This window comes from Oncorhynchus tshawytscha, linkage group LG26, assembly GCF_018296145.1.
Source record: "Oncorhynchus tshawytscha isolate Ot180627B linkage group LG26, Otsh_v2.0, whole genome shotgun sequence".
Classification (NCBI taxonomy): Eukaryota; Metazoa; Chordata; class Actinopteri; order Salmoniformes; family Salmonidae; genus Oncorhynchus; species Oncorhynchus tshawytscha.
In genome coordinates this window covers 32,379,145-32,394,827 of record NC_056454.1, presented here as the reverse complement: position 1 = coordinate 32,394,827, position 15,683 = coordinate 32,379,145, and the positions used below count along the sequence as shown (strand labels likewise).

At 47.9% G+C, this 15,683-nt stretch overlaps 1 protein-coding gene across 1 annotated transcript in view; it reads right to left on the bottom strand.

Annotated features, from left to right (window-relative positions):
- cerkl (ceramide kinase-like) overlaps positions 1–15,683 on the bottom strand; it is an 85,349-nt gene that overhangs the window by 43,704 nt on the left and 25,962 nt on the right. The window contains 1 exon segment of the mRNA XM_042306493.1: positions 1,724–1,855. Within this exon segment, the coding sequence (XP_042162427.1) occupies positions 1,724–1,855 (132 nt within the window).

Below are 15,683 nucleotides of genomic sequence, written 5' to 3'. Positions count from 1 at the left end.
ATCAGTCAGCATAGTACATCAGTTAGCATAGTACATCAGTCAGCATAGTACATCAGTCAGCATAGTACAGTCAGCATAGTACCTCAGTCAGCATAGTACCTCAGTCAGCATAGTACATCAGTCAGCATAGTACATCAGTCAGCATAGTACCTCAGTCAGCATAGTACATCAGTCAGCATAGTACATCAGCCAGCATAGTATCTCAGTCAGCATAGTACATCAGTCAGCATATTACATCAGGATGCACAACTGCAACACATACTTCTACCTGACTGTCATTATATTGTGATAACGACATTATCATTCAGTAGTTCAAATAAATGGCTGATCCATTTGTCACCTTCCCAATTCAGAGGACTAATAATATCATCAATAACAGAGATTATAACATCATCAAACCCAGTTGGTCCCTGGCCACTGCAGGCCCAGAATTATACATTTCATTTATATTTGGTAAAGTGTATTTTAATGGCTCCTCGTCCACCACTCATCCCTTGCACTCCCCCCGGGGGGAACACATCATCAGCAAATCTATTCCATACACAGTGCACTACTTTCGACCAGAGCCCTATGGGCCCTATTGGCACTGGTCAAAAGTAGTGTACTATATAGGGAATAAGATGCCATTTGGGATGTAACCAGATTATATTACTATTTGAATGGCTTCTGGAAGCAGCATTCATTAACGTATGCACAGACACACACACACAATGGTAGCAGCATTAATACACTCACGCACGGACACATGGGGGGGTGGAGGAGGGGGAGAGGAGGAGGGGGAGGGGGAGAGGAGGAGGAACAGATGGGTGTAGCCCCCCCTAGGTCAGGTTACTCAGTGAGTGAGGAGAGGAGAGGAGGAGAGGAGAGAAGGAGAGAAGACACTGGTCCTGTCATTACGTGTGAGATGCACTTCAGAGACCCTTCACGCACGCATGTAAACACACACACACACACACACGCACACACGCAAACATACACACACACACGCACGCAAACACACACGCAAACACACACGCACGCACGCAAACACACACACACGCAAACATACACACACACACGCAAACACACACACACACACACACACACGCACACACGCAAACATACACACACACACGCACGCAAACACACACACACACACACACGCACACACGCAAACATACACACACACGCACGCAAACATACACACACACACACGCACGCACGCAAACACACACACTTGAATTGATTCAATTCAGGAAATTGAATGAATGGAATTAAAAGGGATTGACCCTGGTGGACAGCATGGTGTTGATGTGATAGTGAAGCAGTGAAGGGTGAGTGATGTGAGTGGATAAGGCCTGAGGGCAGAACAGCACCTAACCCAGGAATAACTGTCTCAGGGCAGGGAAACCACACAGTACTGAGGGACAAAAGAACATCTGTTGTCAGATGTACGGTTGTGCCCAGCCCACACACGAGTCTAATGAGATATCAAACTTTAGCAGACGTTTTATCCATATTTCACTGTGAATGTGATCTGCACGAACTTTGGGGGAAATGCCTTTAAAAGGCGAATTGTTGGCTGTCCAGCGCTAGACCCATCTATGAATTGAATCCCGGCCTTAAAAATGCAGTGAGAGAGCAATTTTTTTCACAATATGTGTATCTGATAGAGTGTCACCATCTTACCAAATAAGCCACACAGGACCACACTCCTGACATAACATTCTCAAGGGACACTTACTGGTCACATCAGCTTTGATGTCTGCTAGCTGAAAGAGGGGTGCCACATCATCTCTGTAGATCTGGTAGGCCTCTTTCTTATGACTGGCAGGGTTCACAAACACCTTCAGGGACTTGGGCCTGTTCTGGAAACCTGCAAGACAAAAGCAGAATCAATCAAATGTATTGATAAAGCCTATTTATATCACAGTATAAAGTCCTGGTCTAGACCCCAAAAATGAAAAAGAGGAGAATAGAATTAAAAAGGGCAAACAAACAGGTCAACTTCTGCTTCAATGGGTTTTACAGTCCAGGTCCAGCACATCTGTTAGTCAGTGAAAGCAGCCATCCCACCTAGACGTGATCAGTTGTATCACTGTGTATTAAACATTGGTCTGAGACACCTGCTGTAAAATCACCTGAACAAAGAGTGAGATGAGTCTGCTTCCCTTCTAAAGGTCAGGAGGGTTGAGGCTAACGCTTACACAGCCTGAACTGCAGCCAAGGAGACAGAGGGAGTCATGAATAAAGACAGATGCCCTGTAGGCCTCTCTCTCCTCCCCTGTTCTCTCTCTCTCTGCTCCCTCTATGTGTGCTCGCTCTCTCTCTCTCTCTCTCTCTTTCTCTCTCTCTCTCTCTGTGCCCACTCCTGCCCTGTCTCTCCCTGTGCTCCCTTTGCCCTCTCTCTCCCTGTCCTCCCCCTGCCCTCTCGCTCTCTCCCCATGCCATCTCTCACCCTCTCTGTGCTCCCCCTGCCCTCTATCTCGCTATCTCTCTCTCCCCGCCCTCATGCTCTCTGTGCTCCCCCTGTCCTCTCTCTCCCCCTGCCCTCCACTAAGCACCTAGCCACTGAGCTACTGAGTTTCCATACTCAATCATAATTAGGCAGAATTAGGGAGTGTTCCCTCCTGGGCCTTCCTGGAGCCTGGTGGAGACCCAGGGATCGATAGGGAGAGGCAGCACGCTGAACCCCTCATCCCCTCATGGTCTCCATTATCCCCTTCATTACTCTAATCCCTGGTGGTTGGTCCCTGAAGGTCCTGACTTCGACCCGCTAATGAGCCCTATGGCCCCTCAGCCTCTGCTCTGACAGACTCCCGCTCTGACCCCGGACCCAGACCCTCAGCCAGCCGCCCAGCTATCTGCGCTTACATTACATTGTGATCACCAGGGTTTTGTGGACGCACCCGGGGTCACAGGTTCAAAAGGAAAGGAACAAGCAACAATCCAGGAGGAGGTGCAGACAGAGAGGACCAACATCCAGGTCCCAGGGAGAGATGATGTCATGGGGGAAGGGGAGAGAAGCTCAGGAAGGTACAGGTCCAGTCTCTCTAGAGGACAGACAGATGAGGCTAGAGAGCAGGATCACATCTCCAGGCCCACTGGGCCTTCCTGCCCTGCTTTCCACTCCTCTCTATCCATCCCCTAAGACCTTCAGGTCCACTGTGGTGCTCCTATCTCTCTATCCACCCCCTAAGACCTTCAGGTCCACTGTGGTGCTCCTATCTCGCTATCCACCCCCTAAGACCCTAGGGTCCACTGTGGTGCTCCTATCTCGCTATCCACCCCCTAAGTCCTTAGGGTCCACTGTGGTGCTCCTATCTCACTATCCACCCCCTAAGTCTTTAGGGTCCACTATGGTGCTCCTATCGCTCTATCCACCCCTAAGACCTTCAGGTCCACTGTGGTGCTCCTATCTCGCTATCCACCCCCTAAGTCCTTAGGGTCCACTGTGGTGCTCCTATCTCACTATCCACCCCCTAAGTCTTTAGGGTCCACTGTGGTGCTCCTATCTTGCTATCCACCCCCTAAGACCTTCAGGTCCACTGTGACACTCTGGTCTCTCCATCCTCTCCCACTCCTCCAGGGTTCTGAGGCCCTGATGCTGGGAGCAGGTGCAGGAAGGATGCTGTCACTGCTGCCTGGGTTGGGGCTCAGGAGGAACAGGGCAGGCCAGGGGAAGGATCAGGAGGCTCAGCCCAGGAGGCTCAGCCCAGGAGGCTCAGGAGGGTTAGGAGGAGGCCAGGGGAGCCACGGGAGTTCATCATCACCCCACCTTACTCCACACAGCCCACAGCCTCGCAGAGGGAGGGGACCACAGACACACACTAAGCCACACTGTATCTATTGATCATAGGACGGACGGACGGACGGACAGACCTAGCTGTAAGATCGATCTATCAGACCATTGTCAACATGATCACTAGATCAGACAGACTCAGACAGACAGACAGACCACCAGACAGACCTTAGGGTCCACAGACAGACAGACAGCTCCAGATCTCACTATCCACCCCAAGACAGACAGGGTCCACTGTGGTGCTCTAGATCTTGACTATCAGACAGACCCCTAAGACCTTCAGGTCCACTGTGGCAACATGATCACTAGATCCACCCAGACAGTCCTTAGGGACCACTGTGACAGACAGACTCCAGACAGACAGACTATCCACCCAGAAGACTTTAGCTGTAAGATCCACTGTCAGACCATTGTCAACATGATCATAGATCAGACAGACAGACAGACAGACAGACAGACAGACAGACAGACAGACAGGACAGACCACAGACAGGACAGACCTAGTGCGATCTATCAGACCATTGGCAACATGATCACTCAGACAGACCACAGACAGACAGACAGACAGACAGACAGACAGACAGACAGACAGACAGACCTGGCTGTCCAACCTGATCCTAGATCAGGGTTCTGAGGACCTGACAGACAGGGAGCAGGTGCTGGAAGATCGATCTGTCAGACCATGTCAACATGCCTGGATCAGGGGCTCAGGAGACAACAGGGCAGGCAGACAGGGGAAGGACAGACAGACAGACAGCCCAGGAGACAGCTCAGACCAGGAAGATCGATCTATCAGACCAGGAGGCTCAGGAGGGTTAGACAGACAGGCCAGACAGACAGACAGACAGCCTACTATTAGATCAATCTATCAGACCATTGGCAACATGATCACTAGATCAGACAGACAGACAGACAGACAGACAGACAGACAGACAGACAGACAGACCTAGCCATTAGATCACTCTATCAGACCATAACATGATCACTAGATCAGACAGACGACAGACAGACAGACCTAGCTGTAAGATCGATCTATCAGACCATTGTCAACATGATCACTAGATCAGACAGACAGACAGACAGACAGACAGACAGACAGACAGACAGACAGACAGACAGACAGACAGACAGACAGACAGACAGACAGACAGACAGACAGACAGACAGACAGACAGACAGACAGACAGACAGACAGACAGACAGACCTAGCTATTAGATCGATCTATCAGACCATTGGCAACATGATCACTAGATTGTGCATTAGTGTGCAGTTTGTTTTTGTAAACATCATAATGTGGATCACAACATTTATTCTACTGTTAGTGACCATAGGTCATTGGAAACCTAATTAGGCAATTGGAACCCCATGACTGTAAATCCGGTTGGCCTTCTGCTTTCTAAAACAACATGAAACCTGAGTCTTCATATGATGCAGAGAATTAGGCTGTTTCAGTCCAGTCCTCAGTAGAGCTTTCCTACAGGCTTCAGACTACACAGAGGATTATGTACCATAGCAACATGGCTGACAGGGGAGCCAGGTTGGGGAGGGATCTCTCTCTTCAATCAGGGTTTAACTAAGTCCTCTCTCTCTCTCTCTCACTATGAGGCAAGGAAATGTTAACCATCAACACTGGATAACACACACAACATCAACATGGACTTATTGGGTCACTTTAGTTCACCCAAAAATGCATCAATATGCTCATTTACAGACTTTTTCCTGCTAGATGAAAAATACTTGCAAGCTATGGTTTCCAATTGATCCCTGAAAATCCTAATAATCTGCTTTACAAACACAAAGCTTATATTAGTTATCCTATAAGTTGCTAACATTCGTGGGAGCTTAACCTGACAACCAATGATGATGCTACATTGACTGAATACATTGACTGAATTACTGTATGGTTGATTAGAGAGTGATATTGCAGCCACTTGAGGACAACTAAATGAGATCATCAGTTTGCATCAGATGATAATATATTCAGCCTCTGACTCATGGGTTTAATGCTGCATTACCCCTGAGGACCATACTGCTGGCCTAATGTCACCCAACACACACACACACACACACACACCACACGTCGCCCAACACAGTGACTACATCTGTCGGACCTCCAGCCCCACTAAGTGTAGACAGACAGAACCAGGAGGAGAGGAGGGTGGCTCCTGTGGTCGAGACTTAGTCACAAGAGCATCTGCTGCTTAGACCTGCTAAGGGCTTCTCTCTACCCCTGGAGACAACCACAAGTCACCAGGGACTACTTTTCCCATAACCACCAGTAAATTACCTGGATCTGAGGTCAGGTTTCTCATTGATTCTGTTGGAAAATAAAGTTTCTATCCATCCAGTACCAGGAAGACGAAGAGCCTCCTCCCCTCTGGTGGGCTAACGATCACAATGGGGATCTGATGGGAATTATATAGTTCTGTCCCAAATGGCACCATACTCCCTATAGAGTGTACTACTTTTGACTGTCCCAAATGGCACCATACTCCCTATAGAGTGCACTACTTTTGACCAGGTCCCATAGGATCTGATCAAAAGTAGTGCACTATATAGGAAATAGGGTGCTATTTGGAATTTAAGTATGGCTATTACAGCTGAGGCCAATTACTCAGCCGCCTCAGCCTCCTGTTCTATCAGGATCAGTGTTGTCCCTATTCTTTTCATTGGACTGTAGGCTGCTATTCTTCCATTTAATGAGCTTAAAAACACTGGGAGGGTGAGGGTTCACCAGAGAGGGTGAAAGAAGAGTAAGAAACAAAGAGAGTAAGAAACACAAAAGTGAGAGAGAGAGAGAGAGAGAGAGAGAGAGAGAGAGAGAGAGAGAGAGAGAGAGAGAGAGAGAGAGATGTAAGGCACATATGCAGCTCAGTGACTGCTCAGACACACACAGACAGGCTTTCAGAAGGGCACCAAATATTTGCTAATCCTTTAGGAACAGATGTCTTATTTTCCCCTGCTGAAAATCCCTGACAGGCAGGCTGGCTAGGTGGTAAACGACAATCTTGGCTGAGCCTGAGATGGGAGGCCTGTGTGTGAGGAAGGTCAGGGTCTCATATGGCTGGGTCCTGGATCTCATCTGTTGGATCCAGGAGAGGAAAGGGTATTTAGAGAGAGACATACAGGAGATGGAGAACTAGCATGATCCCGAGATCTGTTTTTGCGGTCACGTGCGACAACGACCATAGGTGTAGGCAAGAAACCACAAACAGATCTGGGACCACGCTAACAGAGTACTGAGTCGTCTAGGCTGGACTCGTCTTGACCCCATCTTGTCCCCATCTTTTGCTTCTTCTCGTGGCGTAGCCTCCATACGAGGGGGAGGTGGGGGGGACAGATCCCCTGCCAAACCGGGAGCATCTGCCGCTGTGTCAGGAGCTGGCATTAGAACGCATTAGCGATAGGGGAACCCCCAGTACCTCCACGACACCCCTCCCCACCCGGACATCTCAAGCAGGGGGATCACCGGGCTAAGGCTCTGGATCTGGCTCCGAACACACACACACTCATTCATACAGACACACACACACACAATCCCCCCGTCCAAATGTACTCTGCCCCCATCCCAATCCTCCCTCCATGCTGAATAAATGGACTAGATATTTGGGATAATTTTGGCTGTGTGAATAGTCTGTATTGCTTTTAACAGAGGGATGTCATTCAAAGATATCCCAGATTGACAGTAATATTTCATCAGGAGTGATTCCCAGAAGACAGAACTGTGACAACTGTGTTGTGAATATAAAAACTGTGTTGTGAATATAAAAACTGTATTGTCAATATAAAAACTGTATTGTCAATATAAAAACCGTATTGCCAATATAAAAACTGTATTGTGAATATAAAAACTGTGTTGTGATTATAACAGAAAATGGGTTCATCCTTAAATAATCCAAAAACACCTACGGGAATGTGTCTCTGGTTCCTTTCACTAAAGGTTAACAACATCAGCTTTGTGAATATGTACCAGCACTAAGTACACTATAAACCACAATATTATATTAAATCAAATGAGTGCAGTGAAGAGATTCACAGCATCATATGTGTTTTCACTGTAGGTGATGAACCTGTGTTCCTCTGCTGCTGTGTTGTCACTGTAGGTGATGAACCTGTGTTTCTCTACTGCTGTGTTTTCACTGTAGGTGACGAACCTGTGTTTCTCTACTGCTGTGTTTTCACTGTAGGTGACGAACCTGTGTTCCTCTGCTGCTGTGTTTTCACTGTAGGTAAACCTGTGTTTCTCTGCTGCTGTGTTTTCACTGTAGGTGACGAACCTGTGTTCCTCTGCTGCTGTGTTTTCACTGTAGGTGACAAACCTGTGTTTCTCTGCTGCTGTGTTTTCACTGTAGGTGACGAACCTGTGTTCCTCTGCTGCTGTGTTTTCACTGTAGGTGACGAACCTGTGTTCCTCTGCTGCTGTGTTATCACTGTAGGTGACGAACCTGTGTTCCTCTGCTGCTGTGTTATCACTGTAGGTGACGAACCTGTGTTCCTCTGCTGCTGTGTTTTCACTGTAGGTGACGAACCTGTGTTCCTCTGCTGCTGTGTTTTCACTGTAGGTGACGAACCTGTGTTCCTCTGCTGCTGTGTTATCACTGTAGGTGACGAACCTGTGTTCCTCTGCTGCTGTGTTTTCACTGTAGGTGACGAACCTGTGTTCCTCTGCTGCTGTGTTTTCACTGTAGGTGATGAACCTGTGTTCCTCTGCTGCTGTGTTATCACTGTAGGTGACTGTGTTCCTCTGCTGCTGTGTTTTCACTGTAGGTGACGAACCTGTGTTTCTCTGCTGCTGTGTTTTCACTGTAGGTGACAAACCTGTGTTCCTCTGCTGCTGTGTTTTCACTGTAGGTGACGAACCTGTGTTCCTCTGCTGCTGTGTTTTCACTGTAGGTGACGAACCTGTGTTCCTCTGCTGCTGTGTTATCACTGTAGGTGACGAACCTGTGTTCCTCTGCTGCTGTGTTATCACTGTAGGTGACGAACCTGTGTTCCTCTGCTGCTGTGTTTTCACTGTAGGTGACGAACCTGTGTTCCTCTGCTGCTGTGTTTTCACTGTAGGTGACGAACCTGTGTTCCTCTGCTGCTGTGTTATCACTGTAGGTGACGAACCTGTGTTCCTCTGCTGCTGTGTTTTCACTGTAGGTGACGAACCTGTGTTCCTCTGCTGCTGTGTTTTCACTGTAGGTGATGAACCTGTGTTCCTCTGCTGCTGTGTTATCACTGTAGGTGACGAACCTGTGTTCCTCTGCTGCTGTGTTTTCACTGTAGGTGACGAACCTGTGTTTCTCTGCTGCTGTGTTTTCACTGTAGGTGACAAACCTGTGTTCCTCTGCTGCTGTGTTTTCACTGTAGGTGACGAACCTGTGTTCCTCTGCTGCTGTGTTTTCACTGTAGGTGACGAACCTGTGTTCCTCTGCTGCTGTGTTTTCACTGTAGGTGACGAACCTGTGTTCCTCTGCTGCTGTGTTATCTTTTAGAAATACAGCGTGTATGTGTCAGACATGACATGTGGTCTGTGCTTCAACAATGACAGATAACAGGGTTTGGTGTGACAGAGAGACGAGGCCAGACATGCAGACAGGCAGGCAGACAGGCAGGCAGACAGGCAGGCAGACAGTCTGTGGGGAATACACTGAGACAGGACTGGTACTCCATGCAGTGAAAGTAATACTGTATGTCTGTGATACCTTTGGTACAGAGTTGAGCATCTGCTACGCTCTGTTTCATCCTCCACAGAGAGAGACAGGAGCAGACGGCTATAAACACACACACTGCCACTCTCCCATGATGAGAGAACACACACACACTGAAGCACAAATACAGGCACACAGAGGCACACAGAGGCACACAGAGGCACACAGAGGCACACACAGGCACACACAAACTCAGATTCACTCATGCTCTCCCTTGATGTAACTCACATGGTCATTCAGTAACACACTTAAACACTCTCCTACTCATCTAACTCAACAACTGTCTCCCATGATTCAATTAAAACACTCAATCACTAACTCCCTTATCCACCTTGTCCTGTATCCTTCACCACAACACCTACAGTGGAGAGAACAAGTATTTGATACACTGCCAATTTTGCATGTTTTCCTACTTATAAAGCATGTAGAGGTCTGTAATTTTTATCATAGGTACACTTCAACTGTGAGAGACAGAATCTAAAACAAAAATCCAGAAAATCACGTTGTATGATTTTTAAGTAATTCATTTGCATTTTATTGCATGACATAAGTATTTGATACATCAGAAAAGCAGAACTTAATATTTGGTAGAGAAACCTTTGTTTGCAATTACAGAGATCATACATTTCCTGTAGTTCTTGACCAGGTTTGCACACACTGCAGCAGGGATGTTGGCCCACTCCTCCATACAGACCTTCTACAGATCCTTCAGGTTTCGGGGCTATCGCTGGGCAATACGGACTTTCAGCTCCCTCCAAAGATTTTCTATTGGGTTCAGGTCTGGAGACTGGCTAGGCCACTCCAGGACCTTGAGATGCTTCTTACGGAGCCACTCCTTAGTTGCCCTGGCTGTGTGTTTCGGGTCGTTGTCATGCTGGAAGACCCAGCCATGACCCATCTTCAATGCTCTTACTGAGGGAAGGAGGTTGTTGGCCAAGATCTCGTGATACATGGCCCCATCCATCCTCCCCTCAATACAGTGCAGTCGTCCTGTCCCCTTTGCAGAAAAGCATCCACAAAGAATTATGTTTCCACCTCCATGCTTCACGGTTAGGGTGGTGTTCTTGGGGTTGTACTCATCCTTCTTCTTCCTCCAAACACGGCGAGTGGAGTTTAGACCAAAAAGCTCTATTTTTGTCTCATCAGACCACATGACCTTCTCCCATTCCTCCTCTGGATCATCCAGATGGTCATTGGCAAACTTCAGACGGGCCTGGACATGCGCTGGCTTGAGCAGGGGGACCTTGCGTGCGCTGCAGGATTTAAATCCATGACGGCGTAGTGTGTTACTAATGGTTTTCTTTGAGACTGTGGTCCCAGCTCTCTTCAGGTCATCGACCAGGTCCTGCCATGTAGTTCTGGGCTGATCCCTCACCTTCCTCATGATCATTGATGCACCACGAGGTGAGATCTTGCATGGAGCCCCAGACCGAGGGTTATTGACCGTCATCTTGAACGTCTTCCATTTTCTAATAATTGCGCCAACAGTTGTTGCCTTCTCACCAAGCTGCTTGCCTATTGTCCTGTAGCCCATCCCAGCCTTGTGCAGGTCTACAATTGTATCCCTGATGTCCTTACACAGCTCCCTGGTCTTGGCCATTGTGGAGAGGCCATTGGAGTCTGTTTGATTGAGTGTGTGGACAGGTGTCTTTTATACAGGTAACAAGTTCAAACAGGTGCAGTTAATACAGGTAATGAGTGGAGAACAGGAGGGCTTCTTAAAGAAAAACTAACAGGTCTGTGAGAGCCAGAATTCTTACTGGTTGGTAGGTGATCAAATACTTATGTCATGCAATAAAATGTCAATTAATTTCTTAAAAATGATACAATGTGATTTTCTGGATTTTTGTTTTAGATTCCGTCTCTCACAGTTGAAGTGTTCCTATGATAAAAATTACAGACCTCTACATGATTTGTAAGTAGGAAAACCTGCAAAATCGGCAGTGTATCAAATACTTGTTCTCCCCACTGTATATCCCTTACTGGTTCATTCACCCACCCATTCATCCAGTACATCCACACAATCCACTTTCTCTCTAACTAATTCACTTGACTCGCCCATTGGGAAGTTTTCCCACCTCACCAAACTAAGTTCACAAAGACCAACAACAGAAAACATGGTGGACTAAGCTAGGCTGAGTGAGGGACTGCTATCTGTTCAGAGGTGCTGGAGAGAAGGTAGTGTCTCCATGGATACACAGGGTGACTTAATGGAAAGGCTGTTAATGTGTAACACAATACACTCCTCCAGTCAGCTAGCGGGCAGGGAGCAGGGTAACATAATATACTCCTCCAGTCAGCTAGCAGGCAGGGAGCAGGGTAACATAATATACTCCTCCAGTCAGCTAGCAGGCAGGGACCAGGGTAACATAATATACTCCTCCAGTCAGCTAGCGGGCAGGGAGCAGGGTAACATAATATACTCCTCCAGTCAGCTAGCGGGCAGGGACCAGGGTAACACAATACATTCCTCCAGTCAGCTAGCAGGCAGGGACCAGGGTAACATAATACACTCCTCCAGTCAGCTAGTGGGCAGGGACCAGGGTAACATAATACACTCCACCAGTCAGCTAGCAGGCAGGGACCAGGGTAACACAATACACTCCTCCAGTCAGCTAGCAGGCAGGGACCAGGGTAACACAATACACTCCTCCAGTCAGCTAGCAGGCAGGGACCAGGGTAACATAATATACTCCTCCAGTCAGCTAGCAGGCAGGGACCAGGGTAACACAATACACTCCTCCAGTCAGCTAGCAGGCAGGGACCAGGGTAACATAATATATTCCTCCAGTCAGCTAGCAGGCAGGGACCAGGGTAACATAATATACTCCTCCAGTCAGCTAGCAGGCAGGGACCAGGGTAACACAATACACTCCTCCAGTCAGCTAGCAGGCAGGGACCAGGGTAACATAATATACTCCTCCAGTCAGCTAGCAGGCAGGGACCAGGGTAACACAATACACTCCTCCAGTCAGCTAGCAGGCAGGGACCAGGGTAACATAATATATTCCTCCAGTCAGCTAGCAGGCAGGGACCAGGGTAACATAATATATTCCTCCAGTCAGCTAGCGGGCAGGGACCAGGGTAACATAATACACTCCTCCAGTCAGCTAGCAGGCAGGGACCAGGGTAACATAATATATTCCTCCAGTCAGCTAGCAGGCAGGGACCAGGGTAACACAATACACTCCTCCAGTCAGCTAGCAGGCAGGGACCAGGGTAACACAATACACTCCTCCAGTCAGCTAGCAGGCAGGGACCAGGGTAACATAATACACTCCTCCAGTCAGCTAGCAGGCAGGGACCAGGGTAACATAATATACTCCTCCAGTCAGCTAGCAGGCAGGGACCAGGGTAACACAATACACTCCTCCAGTCAGCTAGCAGGCAGGGACCAGGGTAACATAATATATTCCTCCAGTCAGCTAGCAGGCAGGGACCAGGGTAACATAATATATTCCTCCAGTCAGCTAGCAGGCAGGGACCAGGGTAACATAATACACTCCTCCAGTCAGCTAGCAGGCAGGGACCAGGGTAACATAATATATTCCTCCAGTCAGCTAGCGGGCAGGGACCAGGGTAACATAATACACTCCACCAGTCAGCAGGCAGGCAGGGACCAGGGTAACACAATACACTCCTCCAGTCAGCTAGCAGGCAGGGACCAGGGTAACATAATACACTCCTCCAGTCAGCAGGCAGGCAGGGACCAGGGTAACATAATACACTCCTCCAGTCAGCAGGCAGGCAGGGACCAGGGTAACACAATACACTCCTCCAGTCAGCTAGCAGGCAGGGACCAGGGTAACACAATACACTCCTCCAGTCAGCTAGCAGGCAGGGACCAGGGTAACATAATATACTCCTCCAGTCAGCAGGCAGGCAGGGACCAGGGTAACATAATATATTCCTCCAGTCAGCTAGCAGGCAGGGACCAGGGTAACATAATACACTCCTCCAGTCAGCAGGCAGGCAGGGACCAGGGTAACACAATACACTCCTCCAGTCAGCTAGCAGGCAGGGACCAGGGTAACATAATACACTCCTCCAGTCAGCAGGCAGGCAGGGACCAGGGTAACAAATACACTCCTCCAGTCAGCTAGCAGGCAGGGACCAGGGTAACACAATACACTCCTCCAGTCAGCTAGCAGGCAGGGACCAGGGTAACATAATATACTCCTCCAGTCAGCAGGCAGGCAGGGACCAGGGTAACATAATATATTCCTCCAGTCAGCTTTCAGGCAGGGACCAGGGTAACATAATACACTCCTCCAGTCAGCAGGCAGGCAGGGACCAGGGTAACACAATACACTCCTCCAGTCAGCTAGCAGGCAGGGACCAGGGTAACATAATACACTCCTCCAGTCAGCAGGCAGGCAGGGACCAGGGTAACATAATATACTCCTCCAGTCAGCAGGCAGGCAGGGGACCAGGGTAAAGTCCTTAATACAGTCCTCCAGCATGCACAGCACAACACAGACAGTAATATCATTCTCAGCATATGACTACTTGCTGGACTCTTATAAAACAGATTAAGTTATATGTCATAAAACTATTTATACCGAACAAAAATATAAACGCAACATATAACGTGGTGGTCCCATGTTTCAAGAGCTGAAATAAAACCTCCCACAAATGTTCCACAAAAAGTGTATTTTTCTCAAATTTTGTGCACAAATTTGTTTCCATTCCTGTTAGTGAGCATTTCTCCTTCGCCAAGATAAGAGACAAATGCACTACTTTGGGCCACATGCTGCTTTGAGCCTCAGCACACATGACTTCCTGTTACAATTATACCTGGATAGCCTCACACAATGGTACACAGTGCACTGTGCTCTCCTTCTCTCTCGCTCTGTTTTCCATTGGGGGATTATGTATCTTGTTTTATTGTGAAGCTGTTGTTAAGTCAGCGGTGCTGCTGAATCATTTCTCCCTTAGGGGGAATATAAACTGTGGCACGCTGGACTACAGGAGCTCTCACCTGTTACAGAGGGAACGGTGAATCCCTGCACCCTCGTTTCCCAGGGAGCCTCTAATAACGTCGCACAATGGAGGGAGTGTCCCAGCTGACAGTTAAACACAAAAGGTGTTGCTCTGAAACTCGTCTCCCTCCTTGCCGTTATTATCAACCCCTCTCCCTCCTTTCCTTTATTATCAACCCCTCTCTCTCCTTTCCTTTATTATCAACCCCTCTCTCTCCTTTCCTTTATTATCAACCCCTCTCTCTCCTTGCCTTTATTATCAACCCCTCTCTCTCCTTTCCTTTATTATCAACCCCTCTCTCTCCTTTCCTTTATTATCAACCCCTCTCCCTCCTTTCCTTTATTATCAACCCCTCTCTCTCCTTTCCTTTATTATCAACCCCTCTCTCTCCTTTCCTTTATTATCAACCCCTCTCCCCTCCTTTCCTTTATTATCAACCCCTCTCCCTCCTTTCCTTTATTATCAACCCCTCTCTCTCCTTTCCTTTATTATCAACCCCTCTCTCTCCTTTCCTTTCTTATCAACCCCTCTCTCTCCTTTCCTTTATTATCAACCCCTCTCTCTCCCCTTTCCTTTATTATCAACCCCTCTCTCTCCTTTCCTTTCTTTTCCTTTATCAACCCCTCTCCCTCCTTTCCTTTATTATCAACCCCTCTCTCTCCTTTCCTTTATTATCAACCCCTCTCTCCTCCTTCCTTTATTATCAACCCCTCTCCTTTATTATCAACCCCCTTTCCTTTATTATCAACCCCTCTCTCTCCTTTCCTTTATTATCAACCCCTCTCTCTCCTTTCCTTTATTATCAACCCCTCTCTCTCCCTTTCCTTTATTATCAACCCCTCTCTCTCCTTTCCTTTATTATCAACCCCTCTCTCTCCTTTCCTTTATTATCAACCCCTCTCTCTCCTTTCCTTTATTATCAACCCCTCTCTCTCCTTTCCTTTATTATCAACCCCTCTCTCTCCTTTCCTTTATTATCAACCCCTCTCCTCCTTTCCTTTATTATCAACCCCTCTCTCTCCTTTCCTTTATTATCAACCCCTCTCTCTCCTTTCCTTTATTATCAACCCCTCTCTCTCCTTTATTATCCTTTATTATCAACCCCTCTCTCTCCTTTCCTTTATTATCAACCCCTCTCTCTCCTTTCCTTTATTATCAACCCCTCTCTCTCCTTTCCTTTATTATCAACCCCTCTCTCTCCTTTCCTTTATTATCAACCCCT